General features: G+C 42.7%; 1 protein-coding gene across 5 annotated transcripts in view; it reads right to left on the bottom strand.

Moving 5' to 3' along the window:
* Positions 1–25395, bottom strand: part of MYO9A (myosin IXA) — a 220181-nt gene that overhangs the window by 45530 nt on the left and 149256 nt on the right. For 4 of the 5 annotated variants that reach the window (XM_063926498.1, XM_063926497.1, XM_063926500.1 and 1 more), the window contains 10 exons: positions 18893–19003; positions 18051–18173; positions 17675–17824; positions 17287–17600; positions 15481–17193; positions 10688–10772; positions 10161–10340; positions 5611–5723; positions 5226–5350; positions 3011–3222 (listed from right to left, as the gene is read on the bottom strand). In XM_063926498.1, the coding sequence (XP_063782568.1) occupies positions 3011–3222; positions 5226–5350; positions 5611–5723; positions 10161–10340; positions 10688–10772; positions 15481–17193; positions 17287–17600; positions 17675–17824; positions 18051–18173; positions 18893–19003 (3126 nt within the window). The remainder of the gene's footprint in view (positions 1–3010; positions 3223–5225; positions 5351–5610; positions 5724–10160; positions 10341–10687; positions 10773–15480; positions 17194–17286; positions 17601–17674; positions 17825–18050; positions 18174–18892; positions 19004–25395) is intronic. The other variant, XM_063926501.1, reaches the window with a different exon arrangement.

Raw genomic sequence — 25395 nt, 5'->3', positions numbered from 1 at the left:
TGGGTTAATCAGAATTCCTTGGTGAAGGTAAATTACTTTCCAATGGTAAAGTTGTCACACACTCCACAGAAATACCTAGTAATTGAACAGGTGGCAAAGCTCTATTAGACAATTCTAACATAATCTGAAACCTGAAATACCCACAATGGCTAACTAAAGATTGTTAAGGGTAAGGGAGCACTAGGTTCTAAAATTCATTGGTCTGAAGACATACTAGGGGATTAGGGTCGTCAGACTTTACGGCAGAATGCGCCAGGCAGAACTTTGACCTAGGGAGCCTGGATAGATTTGGAAGAAAATTTCACAGAATGGTAACATTGGATCCCAAGACATACTAGTGGGCTGGGGTCCCAGTCGGACCTCCCATTGGTGTACACTGGGAGCATGTTCTGGGCCTTCCACTGGATGGATTTGGATGAAAACTTTAATGAACTATAATAACTGACAGAAATGACCATAATTAAACGTCCTGAAATAACTGTAAATCAATTAACTAAACTAACTGACAGAAATGGAGGTGGGAAGACAAAAAAATGTTGTGTACCCAAAATCCTTGGAATAGCAACATCGATAACAGAAGGGAATCTTTAAACCCAACTTGCAATGGAAAAGTGATTATAAAACTGAACAGAAAGAAAAGCTGGGAATCAGGGACGCTGGCCCCAAAAAGAAAAACGACACTGGGCAGCATCTCATAAGTGTGTTGGAAGAGCTACTAAGCTACTATTTTTAATATGTTGACAGTTACATCCAACTCATTGATAGCTTAATAATATTTTATATATATATATATATATATATATACATACACAAAATATTATAGATATATATCTATATCTATCTATCTATATATATATCTATATCTATATATATATATATCTATATATATATATATATAATATGTGGGTGTTTTTAAAATATAATACAACATAAAATAACTGGGATATAGATATGGAGGAAGCAGGATGTTAAGCTCAGAAAAAGACACTTAGCATCTGAGAGTCATGCTGCTACTGCTGTTGCAGCCTCCCAATAACCGGCAGTGTCTGACGAGATTCTTGGCAAGTGTCTGAGAACAAAATGAACACCAAAGCAGGGGGAAGGAGAGGTGGCTGGGCAAATCTCCCTCCACGCCTCAGCCTAAACAAATAAAGGACAGCTACCAGAACAAACAACAAAAAAAGACTTTAAAATTTGTTCTTGGTCACACAAGACATCATAGACTACTGTATGTCCCCTGACACAAGGGTATGCTGTATCTCCCTCCTGTGATGTCAGGGACTTACCACGACTTATGTAATCTTCAGAGAAAAAATTCCTCTGTAGCGCAGTCCCAGCCACGTACCAGTAACTGGAATGTCCACTGCTCTGGGGACTAGGCAGCTATAAAAGGGACATTACAAGGATCTATCAGGAGATGTGTTTATCAAGAGAACACTACACTGGACACATGGTCACCTTCTGAGGCTAGAGGAGAGAAAGTTTCATACCCAACGTAGGAAAGGGTACTTCACAGTAAGGACCATAAGGATTTGGAACCGTCTGTCAGAGAAAGTAGTAATGGTGGACTCAGTAAATACATTTAAAAATAGTTTAGATAAATATCTAACTGAAAAAGATATCCAAGGACATAGCATTTAAAATAATTATGTTTTAGGAAGAGTACTAATTATAGTTTCAATTAGTATTAGGGAAGCCAATCCCGGGTATCAGGATTGAAAAATGGCCAATCCCAGGATTCCCGGGATTAGCTTTTACCTAGGTGGCCGCCCCTTCGCCCCGCACATATAACTCACCATATACCGGGGGCGGGCGGGAAGAGAACATCCTGTGAACGCTGCAAGAGAACATCCTGTGAACGCTGCTGGCGGCTCCCAGCAGCAGCTGACAGCGCAGCGTGACCTCTCACGCTGCGCTGGGGACCCGGAAGCAGGAAGCCGGCCAGCGTTTGAGCGTCCTGTGGACGCTCAAAGCTGATCCCTCAATCCCCAGGATTGGAGCTTCCAATCCCGGGATTGAATCCCGGCCATTTTTGGGCCTAAATCCCAGGATCCCACCGATCCCGGGATTGGCCACCATAATTAGTATTAAAACATCACTTCAGCTGGGACATTATAGTAAGCTTTAGCTAAATACAGCATAGGTTAAGAATTATAATACAGGTTGAACTCGATGGGTAATTTGCCATTTTTCAACCTCATCAACTATGTTACTACGTTACTATCTGCTACGGAACCCTACAGAGGTACAGGCTGCAGCAGCTAACCAACCACCTCCTGGAAACCCTGAATGGGACTGAAAAGAAAATTAAGAAAATAACTGCTGCCAGAGCAGTCTGAAAATAATAACCCGCCTCCGAAAGACACTGAAAAATGTCTTGGTTGGGCCAATTTTGGTATAGAGGGGGAGGAGACTAAGCTATGGAGGATATATTATTCTAAAGTGCTTATGCTCCAATGTCCCCCTTGCGATAACAGAGAAAAAAAAGTTGCTTCTTTGGAATGAGATACAAATGTAGGTGTGTTTTGTATTCACAAAGTATAGCAGTAATTTGAGAAAGAACAGAATGGAAATTCATAATAAAGCAATAAAAATAAAGATGAGATCCATTTCAGATGGTTGTAGATTTGCATTAGAGCTATGCAGTGCTGGAAGCAAGTTTTACAGTGTAACGGAGCATTCCTCTCCCCTTCACCCCCAGGTGTGTTGGCATTTACCCAATGTTCCCAGAGATCTTACGCATGACAATAACACCGGGTTCTGCAAGATCAACTATATGCTGCTTACTGCTAAATTTGGCTGACACATGACCAAGGCAACCTCCCCCCCCCCAAAAAACCCCCCCCAACAACTCATGGAATTTGATGAACAGAAACAGAAGCCACAGACACTGAAGCCAAGCATATTTTTAAATAATTGTTTGACTTGAAGCTCGTTTTGCAGAAAGGTATTTCTACTAAAGTAATTTTGCAAAGATTGAAAACCAGGGCTGTGGAATGTAGTGCTTTACCTTTTTCAGTAAGAATTCATCCATACATTTCAGGTCGCTGGCACTACAAATGATTTGAACTCGCTCATTCTTCCACTGTGTAGGTTCCAAAGCAGCACTGCTGATCTTCACACTTCTCCTGCGCTGCACCTTCGGGGATGGGTCCTTGTTCTCCTTCTCACGTCCTCGGCTGAGATCAGGACTGTGTGGAACAAGCCACAGTCCTGAGTCCACTAAGGATGAAGAATATAATATAAAAAACAATTATATAGTACTCACTGAGGAAGCATGGGACGTAGAGTAAGCACAAGCACCCAAAATTATTTACAGCTGTATGGATAGTTATATTAAAACGGTTTTATAAATAGGTGGTCAGAAAAATAAAGCAGCCTGAGAAACACATCAATAGGATATTACTCATGAGTGCAAACTTTACAATCATAGCCTATTAGAGAAGCAGAATATTTGCTACAGCCTTCATTTAAAGAGACAGTATAGAAGACAGATTAAAAAGGATAACCGCAGTGACCACATTGAAAGTGCTGAAGCTCTGATGTCAGGAGTACAACATTCATATCACAATTATTGAATTAAACAAGACTTGAAGAAAACAGTAGCAAAATAAAGCATAACCTATTTAAATAACGTTCTAGATAGATACTAAGAAAACACACAAAGTTTTACTTACCATTCTTGTGGCAAAAGGCTCAATGGTCTAGCACTGCGATGTAGGCTTTAACTTACAGTTGTGTTTATCCCTTAACATTATTATAAAGTTCGGGCAAGTGGTTAAAGACTTGTGAAACAGGGTACTGCTGCATTGATGATAAAGTTGTATTTTGGGCATTTATGTACCATGGCCACTATACTGTATTATAAGCACAGTACATCTGTTTGTTATAAAAATGTAATGAGTAAAAGTAAAAGCACTTAACCTGTTGGCCAAGTGGGGCATTGGAAGATAGAAAAGATATGGCACAGGACCTTCAGTTTCACATTCATGGGAACTGAAGAGTGGGTGGGACCAGGTGGTCTCCATTTCTGGTGCTCTCAGTATAACTGAAAGCATTTAATTACATATGGAAGGCAAGATCCTTTTTGGGTGTTCCAGGAAGCAAAGCGATACACTACAGCTCTAGTACAAGCACTTGTACCAGAGAACTAGCATCAGTGGCATTGGGATTTGACTGCTGTCCTCATGGAGTTTAGATCAGTTTAGAGGTACCACTAGAAACCTCGGAAGATGCCCTGGTTGTTAGTCTATATCCTGCCATTCAGGAGCGACACTCTGCTTATAGGGGGAAAACAGAACTCGGGGAGCAAAGTCCTGGAGGATTTTGGGAAAGTGATTTAAATATACATTTCCCAGTCTAACCTTAGCAGAACTGAAATTGAGATGGGGGCCGAGTCTCTCTAAGATCCACTCCCCCTCAAACAAAGCCAATATGCTAATGACTTTCACGTGCTGTGTGTAAGAACAATGGGGTAGATGTATTAACCTGTAGATGGCATAAGGAAGTGATAAACCAGTGATAAAGCAGTGTAAAGTGCAAGGTGATAATGCACCAGCCAATCAGCTCCTAACTGTTAATTTACATATGGGAGCTGATTGACTGGTGTGTTTATCACCTTGCACATATCACTAGTTTATCACTTCCTTATGCTGTCTCCAGGTTAATACATCTGCCCCAATGTCTGAGCAATAGCCATTACTACTACTAGGGACACATATTGCAGCTGTATTCCTGTGACCTAGAAATTAGCTAATATTCATCCACAAGCTGTTCTGTGGAGTCCAGAGTTCTTACTCAATGTCCTGCTAGCACAGAGGTGCTGCAGCAGACAGACAGACAGACACACACACACACACACACACACACACACACACACACACAATCTACAAGTTTGAAGAGTTCCAATAAGCCTGGTGGTGGCAGAGATATCCTCCTACATCTGGGAGCCACGCGCTGGTACATAAGTGACACACAATCAGCAAGGATCTGCCATGACCAAGCAGTACAGTAGAAGAGGTCAGTGAATGAGTTATTAAGTTAAGCAAGACTGCATACACTGGTAACCCCTCAAGCAGATTGCAGAGTATGCACACATGGCACATGATTCTTCTTTAAATTATCTCAGTGACCTAAGAATTCTTTTACATGACAGATAGACACACTGTCTCTTGTGCATATGAATGTAAGTTGCAACAATAATCACAAAACCGCATCAATCTCACCATCACTGAAATGAATCCCTTCTTTCCCTGAAGGCTCAGTGTCCATCTCTAGTACCTCTGTCTGCGGAGTCAACTTCTCTGCTGCTTTCATTTTCCCCCAGAAGCGAATCTTTCCCCTCTGGGGCCTGATATGGCATATAAAGGAATCAATGTTACCACCTTAATCAATTTGTATATTTGTCATCAGGACACAAATAAATAATCATCAATTTAAAGAACATTATATTATGATTTGCCTACTGCTTCTGTGCTAAAAAACAACAATATTTGTCTGAAATTAGAATAATGAGAGGGGGAACACATTACTTGTGTCTTCCAGAAACACAGCAGTTTTCATCATGTTATATAGACTGTGATTTGGGGTAGCGCTGAAGACATGGCTCACCTAGAGTCCGGCTCTGGACCCCTGTGCGCAGTGAACATTTGAGACATCTCTCCTTGGGACACAGCTTTCTGGAGTTTGCTGGGTCGTCCTATACCCTGGACTCTCTGTAACATCTGGAAGAAAAAGGAGACCTATAAACCACAGAGACAGCACTAAGTAGTTATCATACTATGAAAGTCTTTCACTGAGGAAACACCTCTAAAGCACTGCATTGGAAATCTCTTAATGGGATACGGTCGTTAGGTCGACACAACTTAGGTCGACAGTCATTAGGTTGACCACTAAAGGTCGACATGGTCATTAGGTCTATAGGCACACTAGGTTGACATGGTCATTAGGTCGACTTTTTCATACTTTATGATCCACGTGGACTACAATTGGGAACGGTAACCTGTGCCGAGCGCAGCGGTAGCGGAGTGAGGCACCTTGCCCGCAGCATGGCAAGCGAAGCAAACCATGCGAGGGGACACGGTGCACTTATTGGGTTTCCCGTCACTTTACGAAGAAAACTACACCAAAAAAAGTCCAAAACTCCACGTCGACCTTTTGACCTGTCGACCTAATGACCATGTTGACCTAGTGTACCTAATGCATGTCGACCTTCAGTGGTCGAACTACTGACTGTCGACCTAAGTTGAATCGACCCAACGGCCCATACCCCTCTTAATAGTGCTGGGTCTGATGCATCTGTCCTAATGGGTAATGTCATATTACTATCATATCCATTACCACATCGTTTGATAGACTTCCCTATTACAACTGTAAATCTATGCCCATTTACACTTACAGGAGGGAATACAAGTGAACACGTTGTGCTGCCGCGATACCTGGCTGTGCACATATCGGAAATATATACAGTAGTGCCGACATTGCAAGTTTTCCACCGCATTCAAGCACAGCAGTCACTGTTACAAATAAAACAAGTTATGTAGTCATCAGGATTCCTAGTAAATGCATAAGAACTGCTCCAGTTGCCGTAATAACTCGGAATTCTGAAACACTAAACCACAAGCCTATGCTGGGAAATGACTCTAATGGTTCCCAATAGACGTCATCCGGAGCTCCCCTCTACTGCAGAAGGGGGAAGGGAAGAATACAGGAGAGAACATACTCTAGTGCATGTTTATTAGACATTATGGTGGTTGGTATTTGTGCAGCCTTGCCTTAGCTTAATACTTTATTAACAATTATGGAATTATCTACAACTAGACTATCCGTGCATGATGCTCAAATTCATGTGAAGTCTATTAACTGCCTAAAAGGTAATAGTGAGGACTGTATTACAATGTCACTGCACTGAGGAACACAACAGCCATTCAAATCTGTGTACAGTATGACGCCTTCTAATTTTTCTGGATAACCAAATGACCCCCCCCCCCCAAAATCATTAACTCCTTTGGAAAACAGCCTTAGAAACTTTGAAAAGTTTTTGGTTTCTTTTGTTTTTTTTACATGCTGAACACAATAAGATTTAAATCGCCCCAGTTTATCCACACATAATCCAAATTATAAGAAAACCGATAAAAGGTACAGTAAATGTGCTTTTAAGTCAGGACACAAACAACACCCCTTTTATAAAATGTCCTCTATGTTCTCACTCCACTAATTCTGCTTGCCTAACTTCTTAGTGTACAGTCTACTCACAAGAAGCAGTAAGTATAGGGCCTTTCAAAATGAAAGATAATAACCTCTCAGCACATCCAGAAGACTAACTTTGCATATTCTGTGAAACAACAGACTGCCCTTTTAATAAAACTGTGTTTCCCCTCGCACTGCTTAGTATGCAAACCAACCAGTTCACCTCACAGGGCAGTTGGAAAAGAAGAACTGGAAAAGACCACTGTCCTTGTGAAGTACGTTTTATTAAAAACATCCAAAGAATAAAATATAATACACTTACACTTCATATAATTATAGTCACTTTCAACATAAACTTGTAATAAATAGATATACATTCCAGAATGGAGTTGATTGTACTGCATATAGTGTTACAATGTATTTTATTGTTTGGACCTTTTTAATAACACGTACGTCGAGGAAAGCAGTCTGTTCTTGTTCTCCTTTTCTAACTTCTCTCCTAGGTGTATTGGATATAATTACATACAAAGCAGTGCGAGGAAAAGCCGTTTTATTACAAAGGCGGTATTTAGGAGTGTTCCAACGCAATTATTATTCACACTCTTAGCAAAAACATGTAAAATTCTGGAAGCATTAGCAGGTGACTCCTAACTTTACAACCCTTTTAAAAGCCATTGACCATCAGGGAGGTAAAACGTATGTAGAACAATCGTATTAAATTCTGTAACTGCAGAAGACTACTGAACGGCTACAACTGCCTTCATACACATACAAAATTATAATCATAATACTTATACTTTAATTTGATCATGATAGAAACTTTCAGTAAATTGTAAAATGATATGCAACCTTGTATTGTGCTCTAAGTTAAACAGAATTTTGGCAATTAACATTTTTTTGTTAAGCCATGTTTAGTTAGAACAATAAATATTCTTCAGTTTAAGTGGGGACTACAGCATGTTCTAGGATCTAGAATAATTCTGAAGCCATGTGACTGACATTCCTGCAATTTGCACAGTGTTCAAATTTGTTTCAATGATGAATCACTGCTCTAGACACCAATGAGCTGATGTTGAGCTGCCTGCAAAATTCCAGACCATATGCCTTATGGTTGACATAAAAAAAACACAACCACCTGCTTTATGGCAGGCACTACTTACAGAACCTTACATACCACTTGTGCCCATGTTTGTAACAATTTATTTTAAATGAAAAAAATTCAATCATTATTAGGCATTACAGTACAAAATCCTCAATGCAGAAGAAACAACTGCCCATCTCATGTACACAAAAAAGCCAATCATAAGCTGTTCGCTACTGCCAGTAACCATCCCCATGCGCTATTTGCACCCGCCTTTGACCATCAGCAAATAATAAACCTTTCTTTGGCAAATATGCACTATTTTCACCAGTCGGCATGTGGTCAAAGTTGCTCAAACACAAGCGTGCTGTACAAAACCTACCTTAGAAAGCCCCTTTCAGCCCCGTTCTGCCCATCTGGGTATAAGCATATGTAAGTAGCAGAATTAGGCAAATCTACAAGGAGGCATGTGTGTGCACGTAATGTGCTGGGCAAGCATATTGCAACTTCACACAAAAAACACTACAGCCCCTACGGTCTCAAATCACTTTCAATATGACTATTGAGGGACACTCGTTCAAAGACAAAAAGGTGTTTTATTTTATTGCAGTGTAGAACATGTAGGCAAAGACTGATGAGGTGCTCTGGCTAGCAGCATCTATTTGCACATTAGTGTTCATAAATGTCCAACTATGTGTAGTAGTCTTACCAAAGAACCTTAATCATAAGACAGTGGTTCTCAAACTGGGGTGCCTCAGATTTGGGTATCCGTTCACATGGTCGACCATGTTATGGTCGACAGTCATTAGGTCGACAACTATTGGTCGACATTGACGTGGTCGACCTGGACACATGAAAGGTCGACACATGAAAAGGTCGACATGAGTTTTTTAACTTTTTTTCCTTTTGGGGAACTTTTCCATACTTTACGATCCATGTGGACTAGGATTGGAACGGTAATCTGTGCCGAGCGAAGCGAAGGCACCATGCCCGAAGCATGGCGAGCGAAGCGAGCCATACGAGGGGACGCGGTGCACTAATTGGGGTTCCCAGTCACTTTACGCAAAAAACGACACCAAAAAAACTTAAAAAACTCAAGTCGACCTTTTCATGTGTCGACCTTTCATGTGTTGACCATGTGTCCATGTCAATGTCGACCAATAGTGGTCGACCTAATGACTGTCGACCATAACATGGTCGACCATTCATACCGGAACCTCAGATTTGTGGTCCAGAACCAATTCAAATTATGTATGGTCAATGTAATAGGCAAAACCAGTGCTGCTAATCATAAAATACATGGACAAACAAAAGCAAATCTTTTCACTCACCCCATAACTGACCATAAGGATGACATATAAACACAATTTACTTAATATAATATTTCTTTCAACATTTTTCAATAAGAAATCTTTGGCCTAGGTGTACTGTGTAAAAAACTCTTGATACTCTAGGGCGCCGTGATTCAGAGGAGTTTGGGAACCACTGTCATAAGATGTGAATGCTATAGCAAGCCTCAGACATATATAGAGAAGGCAGTATTACATGCACTGATGTTTGTGTACTAGAATATGGTAGCGTATTATTGTAGAAGATGGAGAGGTAAAGCATTAATATTTGTGTACCAGGTGAGAGATTCATGCAATGAAGCCTGTAATAGGAGGAGGCCGTTATCTATGTACCAGGAAGTGGTGGAAATTACATACGATAATACTTCTGTATAAAGGAAGCAATGCGGTATAAGTCACTGTAATAGCAGCTGATGGGAAGCATACGTTTTAAGTCTGTCTATTATAAAGGGAGTTGAAGTTTATTTTATGTCCACAAGTTTTGGGCACACCTTCTCTTAATAATTAATTGCAGACGTTTGTGGACTGTTTCTGGACTTTACCATTTCAGAGTCGCTGTGACAAGCCTGGATCAGGCTGCCTGCTTCCTCAGCTGCATCAGAGGGGGGGAGCCGCTCACCCTGTTCATCTGAATCTTCCTCAGAGCCTCCCCCCCCAAGAGCTCCTCTAGTCATGAAATCTGATCGTGTTCGTGCCATGCGAGCTTTTCGTCTGTGCGGGGCCTGACGGACAGAATGACAACGTACATGGGGAACACAAAATAAAATCACAAGCACATGAGGGAAAAGGATAAATCAATACACAATAAAGAAAAATCAATAAATGGACATGTCAGACGACACAATGGGATATAAAATTGTTTTTTAACCGTAAGGAATGTTAAAACGAGTATGGAAGGACTACAATGAATAATGAGGAAAGCAACAAGTAGAATGAACATGAAAACAGACTGGATGGTAGTAGGGGACATACTGTATGACACAAGCCTATTTATGCTGGGCTGTCGTCTAGAAGATCCACTTTATCATTCCTCTCAGTGTCAGAAAGAGCTGGCACTCACCGTACTCACCTCACTTACACCGGACGGCTCTGTTGCATCCAATCTCTTTGTGGAATCACTACGTGCAGATCGGAGTGGTTGAATGGAGGAATTACTATAATAAATTATAACAAAATCAGTAACAGAAATTAAAATACATGGGCATCAAGAGAACATCAATGAAGGTGTAAAAATAAAACTAAGACCCAGATTTATCAAGACTTGGAGAGTGATAAATAGCACAATCAGCTCATAACTGTCATTTCAAACACAGCCTGTAACATGGCAGTTAGGAGCTGGTTGGTTGGTAATTTATCACTCTCCAAGGTTTGATAAATCTGATCATAAATGTACATTTACATCTCAGTGTGTGAGTTATGTAATATTTCATATCAAGAGCTATGCTCAAAGACAGACATGTATATGATCTCACTGTGTTTAGTTGCTATCCTGTGATTAGCGTCCGGGATTTGTGAAAAAAAGGCCACATAATCCACAGACCCCATTGGTGCCTCTATGCTCACTTTTTCTTTCATTGTTTTTATTCATGTTCTTTATTACTAATTTATTAATTGCCTGTTAATATTTTTTTTTATTAAATCTGAAATACTGTTTTTAAAGATAGGATTCTGTGGGAGCTCGGACAATAAAAGTACCAAAACCCACAAAAATCTATCATATACTGGAGCCCAATGGTCCAGGATTTAAGTATATCCATGCTTGGCCACAGGTGACATAATTAGCACCTCAGTCAATTTGATTTAATCATCTGTGTTGAGCCATGGATATACCTAAAACTTGGACCGTGGGGTGCCTTGAGGACCTCGATTGAGAAACTCTAGTTTAGGCTGAGGGGAGGGGGGGGGGGGGGGGGGAGAGATGGTCTTTATAGAAACAATACAATTAACAGAATGAGCAAACAGTACACTAATAATACAAAGTATAATGAGAGCCACTAAAGTTTATCTAATGAGTTAGAGAGCAATGTTCATTAAAAAGAAACAAAAGCAAAAAAATAACGTTTAAACACATAACTTGATACATATTGGAGATAATTTAAAGAGGACTTGATGAAAATAACAAATGACACAAAGGGGGATAATTCAATTGTTTGAAAAGTCACTTGGATGTCTGTTTTTTCCTATCTAATAGAAAGGAAAAAACAGACACCCTACTGACTTTTCAAACATTTGAATTCCCCCCAAAGAATTGATATGTAATTTAACATTAATCAGTAAAGATTGCTTCCAGATGGCTGCCCGTCTATAATGTAGGTGGACCTACTGACTTAACTCATTTGTGTCAGGAAGCTCTAACAAAAGTACAGCTGCGCTTCTGCTGTTTTTTGTTGCTTTTTTGTAATCTATTAGACTATGGAGGGAATTCACTTAGCCACGGTAGCTTACGGTGGTTAACTGATCTCCTGAGGGATAGCCAATTAGCCCCAAAAGTCGGCATTATCAGGGATTTTTGTTTTACTTGCCCAGAGGCTGGCGAAAAAACATCTCTGATAAATTATCTGTTTTTATGATGGCAAAAACACATGGATCTGGGAAATTTATCCAGAATCCTATGTGTTTTCAGGTCAGAAAAATTTCAGACATAATTGAATTCCCCCCTATGTCTGATCAAGAAAAATGATGAAAGTAGTATACCCACTAAATTACCCTAACTCCCACAATTTTGGATTTTTTTTAATCAGGACAAGGAACACTGCAGTGGCACACTGGGCATGTGGCATGCTGAAGCATGGTTACCATTTCATTGGTACATATGCTGGAGGCATGGGAATACAATGGCATTGGTGCAAAAGTCTTAACAAAAATTAAGAAAGTATCATATTTTACATAATAACAGTCTCAAGAGGGCATATTTTATTTGCACCAGATTGTATTTATAAGAAAAGGGACTCCAGATTTATTAAGGGAGCAACATTTCCGTTTCTATTTTCTTTTTTTTTATGACCAACCAGAGTACCAGGGTAGGGAAACTTAGCTTTGGCCTGGGCATATGTCCAGAGGCATTCAATTTGCCAGTTGTCGGGATACCAGCTGTCAGGAGACAGACGCCGGAATCCCGACATCCGGTGAAATACCGGTGTTCGGAATCCTGACTGTTGGACGAAATCCCCACTTGGATGGCGGTCTACGCCACCACCCGAGGGGGAATATAACCCTGTGGCGACTAAAGGCCGCCACTGGACCCGAAGCGTGGTTAGCGCATCGAGCCCGCGCGGGGACACGCCGCGCTCGCTGCCGGATATCATACTGATCCCTTTTGGACTCCCTGTAAAGAAGAGTGGGACCTATAAAATGTAGTACGGACTCTCAGGTAAGTATCTTGTCTGTTGCAACCAACTCTTTACTGTCCGCTTATGCGGTAGGTTTATCTGCACTTGATGTAACTGCAGATTAATGTAATGTAAAAAAAATTCAAGATGGATATTTGTGGTGGGCAATGTTTGGAAATGGTTTGCTTTAATAAATCCGGTAGCTTTTAAAATCACACAAAATCATGGCAAAACAAAGTTCATGAAGTAGCTGCATGTCAAATTCCCCCATAAATATTTTTCACTCCACAGAAAGCCTCTAGTAGCTGAACAATGTCTTTTTTGTTTATTCGTGGGGATATTGAGAGAATTGAAAGGGAACTAAACAACCCCAGCTTTAGTTCTACCGAGCTAAAAGATCATATCCATCATATGTATGCTGAGAAATGTATTATAGGTGACATTTATTTAAATTTGGCCCTATATCTTGCTACTGGTTTTATTTGCTGATTTCCCTATCAAGTGTTGCTCTGACAATAAAAAAAAATATTTTATCAAAAGTTCAGCAACGGAATACTGGTAATATAAGGTAGCAAGAAGCAGCAAGCCACAGTCTCCATGTAACTCTCATAAAACACCATGATATTTAAAACCTCAAATAAGCAACTGTGTTGACAGTACTAAACACAGAAGTGTTTGTAATTCCGTTAGCAATCTGGTAAGTGTAAAACATGCAAGCCTCTCATTTGCATAGACTGCCTCTGGCAGTCGGAAGGGACAGAAGAGAGAGGGTTTAGTCTAAAAATACTTTTATAGATTTGTGTAATAAATAACTAGCTTTATGGACACAAAAGTCATGTGACACCAAGTCATAAAATGTTAAATCAATGATGTCAGCACCACTGTAGGCAATTAACACATTCAAGCCCGGAGATGGTTTGCACTTCTACGACCAGACTTTGTCTTAGTTCTGCACTACATCATTTTCACTCAAAATCACTTTTCCTGTTTAATTCCTCATTCTAGCCAAGCAAGTTTTACTCTTTTTTTATTTTTGATCAGGTCATATAGGATGTCCTTTTGTTAACATATTGAAATACAACTATAGTGTAGAGTTTCCCAAACTCTGCCATTACAGTCCAGGTTTTAAGGATATCCAATGCTTGAGCACACGTGACTTAATTAGTAACTCAAGTAAATTTGATTTAACAATCTAGACTGAAGCATAGATATCCTTAAAATCTAAACTGTAATGAGACACAGAGCTGCGGGTAATTAGGGATGGCAATCGATGGGTCATTGGTGGTTTGCATTGATGGCATGAAGACATTAACGGTAAACCGTTGGTTTACACCATTGTTGGCTCTCACTGACTGGGAAGCTGAACTCGGCGGACGGCTGGTCAATAAGGGGATATGTGCCACCACCTGGGAGAAGAAATAACATTAGCATGCTCTTTGCAATCGATGGCAGAGAACCATTTGATCTCTAGTAGGTAAAGAGGCCTGCCAATCTAGAGGGATATACGATGATAATATGATGATACCCTAGTGCTAGAATTCCATCTTTATCATGGTTCCATAAATTAAATAACAGGTCTGCGACTAGGGGTGTATAATTGTGCGGCTGCCCCGGGAGCAATTGGGGCAGCATCTGTGGCACGAAACACTCCGATATCTGGAGAGGCACCCAATGTGTCCTTAGGACCGTCACATTGCCAGCTTTCTTCTCCAGACCCCTCTTTTGTGACATCATGAAGGCACATGTGCTGGGGTTCACATAAACAGCTCCTGTCCCCATTGCTTTACCCAGTGTGATAATCTCATCTATATTATAACATTTACTAATATCAATCTAAAGGACTGAGACCGCCAAATGTGAGGTTTCTAATCATTATTTCATGTCAGTGAGTTGAGATGCCTTGGTTTTCATTTATAATCCATTTAAAAAAAAAAAGTATAATAATAATAATAGTTATTCACATTTTATACTCTTCTTCATTTCCTGATGCATGTGACATCTTATGCAAATGGAAGAGTACATATAAAGCTGAATTTTAATTGGGATTTTAAAAAATGGCCACTGTAATTTTGGGACAGTTACAATAATGAAACATCAGGTTAACATCCTCCACTCATCTTTATTGATGTGGAGTCACTTGAAGTGCAAATGCTCCTCTCCTTGCACAACAGTGAGTTCTCACTTGGTAATATCTCAGACTACCTAGGCTATAGACACCTCTATCAGTGATACTGCAGCTACCTATTGTTTACATCTCAATGAAAAGTGACAAGCAATTGAGACAGTGGGAGGAAAGCTATGATGGGACCTGCAACTTTCACTAAAACATTCAATTTTTAAGCAAAAAGTAAACACAAAATAAAACAAAACTATGTTTTCCTGTTTAAATCTAAAAAGTATAGAGTTTTTATAACTGTGTCCCTTTATTTATTGCAACAATAAATACATTTAAGGTATGTAGTCATTAAAATGCTAAATACCCCTGATATTTATTTTTTTACTGGCAAATACGGTAGGTTGAAATGGTACTTACTCTGAGTCACTACTAATATTCCCTTTAGGAGTAAAAAAGATGGTGGAATTCACAGTGCTGTGCAACCAAGGGCGTCTCCCTGAATCACCAATGTCTCCTGTGACATTCCCTCTGGGAGCTTCACGTGGCTCCCTTTGATCCAGGAACATGCTAACTGGACGGTCATTGTGAGGAACTGGACTAGTCTTCCCTTTAACGGTCAGTCCCTTGATCTCTGTCTTAGGAGGGCTATTCCAGTGTTGGCTTTGTAATAGAAGAGACTTTGGCCTATCAGACTGTTTTTTGTTGTCTATCTTAGACAAATGCAGCGAGCTGTCTGGATCTCTGACATGTCCTTTTTGTTCCTGTAATCTACGTTGTCTCTCTAGCTCTTGTTTTTCTCTGCGGATCTGCTCCATCATAAGTCTTTCTTTTTCGTGCTGCAGTTGTTTTTGTAGCTCCTCCTTCTCCTTATTAAGTTTCTGAAGCCGCTGTAGGGCAGTTTCAGAAGGCATGGCTCCAACATCACTGTGCTCTTGTCCCCTAAAATATTCCTGGTTTGGAACATAAAATGTAGGGAGACTGCAAGAAAGGTGGGACTCACGAGTATGTGTCTTGTTAGAGAGAGGGACGGAAGTCTTGGCAGGGGCACTCTCTGACAAGTCAGGTCCAGGAGACTTCTGTCTCCAGATGGATGATGATCCATAGGCAATATTAACAGCATTGGAAGGAGGAGATGGAGGATGGTGGGAAGTGGGGCTTTTCATGATTCCAGAAGAGGCTCCATGTGGTGCAGGGAAAGATTTACAAAGGGAAACAGGGGACTCTTGGCCTGGAGGACATGGTGAAGTAGCTTGAACATTAGATTCAATAGGTCCATTCAATGAAATATTTTCTTGATTAGTAGGCAAGGAGTGTTCATCAGAAGGTGCACATGAAATGCCATTGGATTGAGAGTAAAGTGATCCATACTGAGGAGATTCTTGTGGGCCATTGGAGTGTGATATAAAAGGTGGAGAAATAGAGCTTATTTGGCTATGAATGGTAGAACTTGGATACTCATTGTAGGAGTGGTTAGTGGGTTCAGTACTGGTAGTGTTTAGGGCTTCATACAATGGAGTGTTTAATGACCTTTTGGTGGAGGAACTGTAAGGTTCACATAACTGGGAACTCATTGGTTCTGATACTAAAGTGTCTGGTAGCTCACGTGTGGGGGATTCTTGGGATACTTCACTGCAATTTCTTGAAAGTCTATGAGTGGGAGACCTAGGATGTTGATTGTAATGTGCCAGATCTGCTGTAGGATCTTCACATGGCTGTTGATTTTCTTCATAGCTAAAGAGTTCCAAGCTGCCCAGGGATCCTTCACTTTCAGGGGTATCTGGTAGTTTCTCTAAAATGATCTCTGCAGACCAACGCCTCTCATCAGAAGGAGACACACCCCCACTACGCACCTTCAGTAATTCAAGACTGAACTGTGCTTGCTCTAGTTCTCTCATGCGACGGCTTTCTCTTTTGGCTCGGACAACCTTCCTTTGGTTGGGGTTCTCCAATGATTTTGGCCTCTCCCGAATATGAACTTCACCCGATATATCTTTTCCAGAGAGTAATGGTGTTGGACTTGGGGGGTTTGGGTGGCTATGTTCAGAAGGGTCTTCCCAGTGGCTGTCAATGTCTGGAGATTGGGGTAAAGACCTGGAGGCTATATTACCGTGATCTCCTGATGAATGTAACCTAAAAACGAAAAAAATAAAAATAAAAATGCATTCTTTATTTCACAACACATTTTAAATCTCTGCTATTCAATTTATAATAGTAATGCATTACCTGTGCCTGGCTAAATAACCTCTGCATGCTGCTTGTAAAGTTATAATGTGTTGTCTCTGACGATGATATTGCCTCCTTTGAACATAGCTCCTCCAGGTAGTTTGGATGCATATTGCCGCATTATTCCTATGCATCCAATGTCTGCGCCAGAATCTCTGAATGATGATGGCTGAAACCTTCATTTGCAGGTAGACCTGCCTTGCCCTGTAGCCTCTCCACCACGTTTGAATTATATAGGCTGCCTGAAAAAGTGTGTCTGCTTTGTCTGGTGGTTCTTCTTCATTCCACTTCCTCTTGTAATGTCTCCAGTATCTCTGAATAAGGACATCAGATATAAGTTTTCAAGGAATAAAAGGAGAAATGGAGAGCAAAAAATAACTAAAGGTACCTGAATAGTGATGGCTGCTTCTTTAAAGTGCAAAAATCTCTGGCGCTGGAGCCCTGCTCTTATCCAGCGCTGTAACAGAATGATGCGTTGTAGGACAATCTGATGCAACATGTCCCGCAGACACTGCCGTTCCTGCTCCTTCAGAAAAACCTAGTAATGAAGAAACAAAAGGAATAGAGGAAAAGTGACTAAATCATTGTAAAAATATATATAATAATAATATAAAGGATGAGCTGTGAGAGACCTATTAGAAGAAAAACAAACATATACAACAGCAACAAGGAAATCAAAACTCTTTACACATAACACCAATGTAAGTGTTCACCAAGAATGATAATTACAATTGCACAATAAAATTCACCAATTCATTCCTCACCATGGTTCTCCCAACTTGATATTGATCAGGACTGTGTCCCATCCGCCAAAAGAATTCCTGAATACTTTGCCGAGTGGGGGTAACATTTCTTGGCAACAATACTGAAAACTGAGTAACAAAGTCCTAGGAAAGGCAGTAAGAAAAGTCAGTAGTAAATATATATAATAATTACCACACAACTGTGGCCCAATCATTTCAGAACCATCAAATATGTTACTTGAACTGTCAGGTAGAATGAATAGGATTGTCTAGCTGAAACAAAACATTGACTGTGAGCAGTACATAGTGAAATCATATGATACACTGACCGGGATGAGTATGTATTGCCGACGGTCGGGACGCCGGCCGTCAGTATACAGACAGCGGCATCCCGGCCATCAGTATGCTGGTAGCGGGGAGATACCCACGAAACAGAGTAGACCCTGTGAGTCGGGATTCCAGTTGGCGGTATTGTCAGCAGCCGAGATCCAGCGTCTGTATCCTTACCGCCGGGATTCCGACTGCCGACAGTATAACTGCATCCCCACTGACTGTGTCTGTCCACTCACTCTTCATTAGAGGCACCTGTTTTCTCACCGTCCATCACTAACCAAATCTAGCTCAGTGAGAAGCAGTTTGAATGACAATTTGTCATAACCAGCCCTCTATAAACAACTTGGAAATAACTTGAAGAACATGCCAAGGCATGAGGAGACCAGGCACAAGGAGAGAGTAGACTGTGTACTGCATACAAATAATAAGTTCTAGGACAACCTGTACCCTACTATAAAAGAATGGTCATTTTACAAACTGTACTTTGTGCAAATAATAAAGTTGTACAGAAAAATTGCCCACAGTCTAACCTGAAAGGGATATTTGCAGCTGTAGCCCGATTGGCGAATTCGGACCGTTTCCAGCATTCCAGTGTAACGAAGTTGTCTGAGCACCAATGAGTCATTGAAACGCAAAGGCACCTATTTAATGAAATGGAAAAATGCACATGAAAATAAATTCAAATATAGCAGTATTGTTCTAAAGGATGCAACACATTCACTACTTCTGTTTAAGTGGCACAAGATCCTTTTACAAAAAAAAAGAGTCTGCAAAACACCACACTGTGGGCTTGATTCAACCTGGGAGCAAAGCAAAAAAGAGCAAGTCACTTTGCACCTTGGAAATACCATGCCTGTAGGTGGGGCGGATGGAAAATGTGCAGCGAGATTTAGATGTATTCGGGTGTATCCAAACTCAAACCTACATTGCAGTGTAAAATTACAGCTGTTTAGCATTAAATCATTTAAACCCAAAAGTATATTTAATAAATTAAAATAAGAATTTACTCACCGGTAATTCTATTTCTCGTAGTCCGTAGTGGATGCTGGGAACTCCGTAAGGACCATGGGGAATAGTGGGCTCCGCAGGAGTCTGGGCACTCTAAAAGAAAGATTAGGTACTATCTGGTGTGCACTGGCTCCTCCCTCTATGCCCCTCCTCCAGACCTCAGTTAGGGAAACTGTGCCCGGAAGAGCTGACACAATAAGGAAAGGATTTGGAATCCCGGGTAAGACTCATACCAGCCACATCAATCACACCGTACAACTCGTGATACTATACCCAGTTAACAGTATGAATAACAACTGAGCCTCACGAAAAGATGGCTCATAACAATAACCCTTTAGTTAGGCAATAACTATATACAAGTATTGCAGACAATCCGCACTTGGGATGGGCGCCCAGCATCCACTACGGACTACGAGAAATAGAATTACCGGTGAGTAAATTCTTATTTTCTCTGACGTCCTAGTGGATGCTGGGAACTCCGTAAGGACCATGGGGATTATACCAAAGCTCCCAAAGGGGCGGGAGAGTGCAGATGACTCTGCAGCACCGAATGAGCAAACTCAAGGTCCTCCGCAGCCAGGGTATCAAACTTGTAGAATTTTGCAAATGTGTTTGAACCCGACCAAGTAGCAGCTCGGCAAAGCTGTAAAGCCGAGACCCCTCGGGCAGCCGCCCAAGAAGAGCCCACCTTCCTCGTGGAATGGGCTTTTACTGATTTAGGATGCGGCAGTCCAGCCGCAGAATGTGCAAGTTGAATCGTGCTATAGATCCAGCGAGCAATAGTCTGCTTTGAAGCAGGAGCACCCAGCTTGTTGGGTGCATACAGGATAAATAGCGAGTCAGTATTCCTGACTCTAGCCATCCTGGAAACATAGATTTTCAGGGCCCCGACAACGTCCAGCAACTTGGAATCCTCCAAGTCCCGAGTAGCCGCAGGCACCACAATAGGGTGGTTCAAATGAAACGCTGATACCACCTAGGAAGAAAATGGGAACGAGTCCTCAATTCCACCCTATCCATATGAAAAATCAGATAAGGGCTTTTACATGAGAAAGCCGCCAATTCTGATACACGCCTGGCCGAAGCCAAGGCCAACAGCATGACCACTTTCCGCGTGAGATATTTTTGCTCCACGGTTTTAAGTGGCTCAACCAATGCGACTTTAGGAAATCCAACACCACGTTGAGATCCCAAGGTGCCACTGGAGGCACAAAAGGGGGCTGAATATACAGCACTCCTTTTAACAAAAGTCCGAACTTCAGGCAGTGAAGCCAGTTCTTTTTGGAAGAAAATCGACAGAGCCAAAATCTGGACCTTAATGGAACCCAATTTTAGGCCCATAGTCACCCCTGACTGTAGGAAGTGCAGAAATCGACCTAGCTGAAATTCCTCCGTTGGGGCCTTCCAGGCCTCACACCAAGCAACATATTTCCGCCATATGCGGTGATGATGTTTTGCGGTCATATCCTTCCTAGCTTTAATCAGCGTAGGAATGACTTCCTCCGGAATGCCCTTTTCCTTTAGGATCCGGTGTTCAACTGCCATGCCGTCAAACGTAGCCGCGGTAAGTCTTGGAACAGACAGGGCCCCTGCAGTAGCAGGTCCTGTCTAAGCGGCAGAGGCCGAGGGTCCTCTGAGATCATTTCTTGAAGTTCTGGGTACCAAGCTCTTCTTGGCCAATCCGGAACAATGAGTATAGTTCTTACTCCTCTCTTTCTTATTATTCTCAGTACCTTGGGTACGAGAGGAAGAGGAGGGAAACATATAAACCGACTGGTAAACCCATGGTGTCACTAGAGCGTCCACAGCTATCGCCTGAGGGTCCCTTGACCTGGCGCAATATCTTTTTAGCTTTTTGGTGAGGCGGGACGCCATCATGTCCACCTGTGGCCGTTCCCAACGGTTCACAATCAGCTGGAAGACTTCTGGATGAAGTCCCCACTCTCCCGGGTGGAGGTCGTGCCTGCTGAGGAAGTCTGCTTCCCAGTTGTCCACTCCCGGAATGAACACTGCTGACAGTGCTATCACGTGATTCTCCGCCATCAAAGAATCCTTGTGGCTTCTGCCATTGCTACCCTGCTTCTTGTGCCGCCCTGGCGGTTTACATGGACGACCGCTGTGATGTTGTCTGACTGAATCAGAACCGGTTGTTTTTGAATCAGGGGTTCTGCTTGACTCAGAACGTTGTAAATGTCCCTTAGTTCCAGAATATTTATGTGTAGGGAAGTTTCCTGACTTGACCACTGTCCTTGGAAGTTTCTTCCCTGGGTGACTGCCCCTCAACCTCGGAGGCTTGCATCCGTGGTCACCAGGACCCAGTCCTGTATGCCGAATCTGCGGCCTTCGAGCAGATGAGCACTCTGCAGCCACCACAGCAGAGACACCCTGGCCCTCGGGGACAGGGTAATCAAACGATGCATCTGGAGATGCGATCCGGACCACTTGTCCAACAGATCCCACTGGAAGATCCTGGCATGGAATCTGCCGAAGGGACTTGCTTCGTAAGAAGTTACCATCTTTCCCAGGACTCGCGTGCAGTGATGCACCAACACCTGCTTTGGTGTCAGGAGGTCCCTGACCAGAGATGATAATTCCTGGGCCTTCTCCTCCGGGAGAAATTCTTCTGTTCTGTGTCCAGAATCATGCCCAAGAACAGCAGACGCGTCGCAGGAATCAGCTGCGACTTTGGGATATTCAGAATCCAGCCGTGCTGATGCAGCACTTCCTGAGATAGTGCCACGCCAACTAGCAACTGCTCCTTGGACCTCGCCTTTATAAGGAGATCGTCCAAGTACGGAATAATCATGACTCCCTTCTTTCGGAGGAGCATCATCATTTCGGCCATTACCTTGGTAAATACCCACGGTGCCGTGGACAGACCAGACGGCAACGTCTGGAATTGGTAATGACAGTCCTGTACCACAACCTTGAGGTACTTTGAACTTGAACTTTTTTATATAAATGTTCAAGGATTTTAAATTTAGAATGGGTCTCACCGAACCGTCTGGTTTCGGTACCACAACATTGTGGAATAGTAACCCCGTCCCTGTTGAAGGAGGGGTTCCTTGATTATCACCTGCTGAAGATACAGCTTGTGAATTGCCGCCAGTACTACCTCCCTTTCTCTGAGGTCAGCAGGCAAGGCTGATTTGAGGTAACGGCGAGGGGGTGTCGCCTCGAACTCCAGCTTGTATCCCTGTGATACTACTTGCAGAACCCATGGATCCATCTGTGAGCGAGCCCACTGGTCGCTGAAGTTCCGGAGACGCGCCCCCCACCGCACCTGGCTCAGCCTGTGGAGCCCCAGCGTAATGCGGTGGACTTAGAGGAAGCGGGGGAAGATTTTTGATCCTGGGAACTGGCTGTCTGGTGCAGCCTTTTCCCTTCTTCCCTTGCCTCTGGCAGAAAGGAAGCGCCTTTGACCCGCTTGCTTTTCTGAGGCCGAAAGGACTGTACCTGATAATACGGAGCTTTCTTAGGCTGTGAGGGAACCTGAGGTAAAAATTTTGACTTCCCAGCTGTTGCTGTGGATACGAGGTCCGAGAGACCATCCCCAAACAATTCCTCACCCTTATAAGGCAGAATCTCCATGTGCCTTTTAGAATCAGCATCACCTGTCCACTGCCGGGTCCATAATACCCTCCTGGCAGAAACGGACATTGCATTAATTTTGGATGCCAGCCGGCAAATATCCCTCTGTGCATCCCTCATATATAAGACGATGTGTTTAATATGCTTTATGGTTAGCAAAATAGTATCCCTGTCGAGGGTAACACTATTATCTGACAGGGTATCAGACCACGCTGCAGCAGCACTACACCTCCATGCTGAGGCAATTGCAGGTCACAGTATAGTACCTGAGTGTGTATATACAGACTTCAGGATTTCCTCCTGCTTTCTATCAGCAGGCTCCTTCACGGTGGCCGTATCCTGAGACGGCAGTGCCACCTTTTTTGACAAACGTGTGAGCGCCTTATCCACCCTTGGGGATATCTCCCAACGTGACCTATCCGCTGGCGGGAAAGGGTACGCCATCAGTAACTTTTTAGAAATTACCAGTTTCTTATCGGGGGAAACCCACGCTTCTTCACACACTTCATTCAATTCATCTGATGGGGGAACAAAACACTGGCTGCTTTTTCTCCCCAAACATAAAACCCCTTTTTAGTGGTACTTGGGTTAATGTCAGAAATGTGGAACACATTTTTTATTGCCGAAATCATGCAACGAATGCCCCTAGTGAATTTTGTATATGTCTCAACCTCGTCGACAATGGAGTCAGACTCCGTGTCGACATCTGTGTCTGTCATCTGAGGTAGCGGGCGTTTTTGAGCCCCTGATGGCCTTTGAGACGCCTGGGCAGGCGCGGGCTGAGAAGCCGGCTGTCCCATGGCTGTTACGTCATCCAGCCTTTTATGTAAGGAGTTGACACTGTCGGTTAATACCTTCCACATATCCACCCACTCTGGTGTCGGCCCCGCAGGGGGTGACATCACATTTATCGGCACCTGCTCCGCCTCCACATAAGCCTCCTCATCAAACAAGTCGACACAGCTGTACCGACACACCGCACACACACAGGGAATGCTCTGACTGAGGACAGGACCCCACAAAGTCCTTTGGGGAGACAGAGAGAGAGTATGCCAGCACACACCACAGCGCTATTTAATCAGGGATTTACACTAATAGAAAGTGATTTATCCCTATAGCTGCTTTTTTATATACAGTTTGCGCCTAAATTTAGTGCCCCCCCTCTCTTTTTAACCATTTGAGCCTGGAAACTGCAGGGGAGAGCCTGGGGAGCTGTCTTCCAGCTGCACTGTGAAGAGAAAATGGCGCCAGTGTGCTGAGGGAGATAGCCCCGCCCCTTTTTCGGCGGACTTCTCCCGCTCTTATAATTGTATTATGGCAGGGGATTTTTACACATATATAGCTTATTTGGCTATATTATGTGTTGTTTGCCAAAGTTAAGGTACTCTAATTGCAGCCCAGGGCGCCCCCCCCCCCCAGCGCCCTGCACCCATCAGTGACCGGAGTATGTGGTGTGCATAGGGAGCAATGGCGCACAGCTGCAGTGCTGTGCGCTACCTTAATGAAGACCGAAGTCTTCAGCCGCCGATTTCCAGGACGTTCTTCTTGCTTCTGGCTCTGTAAGGGGGACGGCGGCGCGGCTCCGGGACCAGACGACCGAGGCTGGGCCTGTGTTCGATCCCTCTGGAGCTAATGGTGTCCAGTAGCCTAAGAAGCCCAAGCTAGCTGCAAGCAGGTAGGTTCGCTTCTTCTCCGCTTAGTCCCTCGTAGCAGTGAGTCTGTTGCCAGCAGATCTCACTGAAAATAAAAAACCTAACAAATACTTTCTTTACTAGGAGCTTCAGGAGAGCCCCTAGTGTGCAACCAGCTCGGGCCGGGCACAGATTCTAACTGAGGTCTGGAGGAGGGGCATAGAGGGAGGAGCCAGTGCACACCAGATAGTACCTAATCTTTCTTTTAGAGTGCCCAGTCTCCTGCGGAGCCCGCTATTCCCCATGGTCCTTACGGAGTTCCCAGCATCCACTAGGACGTCAGAGAAATATATTTACCTAATTGTGTCCACCCTTCTAAACCAACAGTGAGAACCACCATATCTGGTGAAGATTTTGCTTACTACTTCAAGGACAAGACTGACCAGATCCAACATGGTGCCTTCTTCTATGAGTAGCAACCTGTTATCGCCTCTTAATTTGAGCCCACAAATGAACAGGAAGTATCTACTCCCTTCTCCGCCCAACCAATCAGTAGATTGGCATTTCCCGTGCTCATCGAAGTCTTAAATTATATCAGTTATCTCTCTTGTCATCTATTTTTCTATTATCCAGAAAGTGGGTATTGCGTTTATTTTGAGAAAAAATTATTCTGACTCAAACTTGCCCACAGACTGCTACAAGATCTCTCCTCTTCCATGGAGTTTTAAACTTCTGAAGAGGCTTCCCTACACTCGTCATCCTTTCTTTCTTCACACAAACTATTGGGAGTCTCTTCAGTCAGG

The sequence above is a fragment of the Pseudophryne corroboree genome, chromosome 6 (assembly GCF_028390025.1).
Source record: "Pseudophryne corroboree isolate aPseCor3 chromosome 6, aPseCor3.hap2, whole genome shotgun sequence".
Taxonomy (NCBI): domain Eukaryota; kingdom Metazoa; phylum Chordata; class Amphibia; order Anura; family Myobatrachidae; genus Pseudophryne; species Pseudophryne corroboree.
Note: the sequence above shows the minus strand (reverse complement) of the source record. Positions and strands in the feature narration are given on the sequence as shown.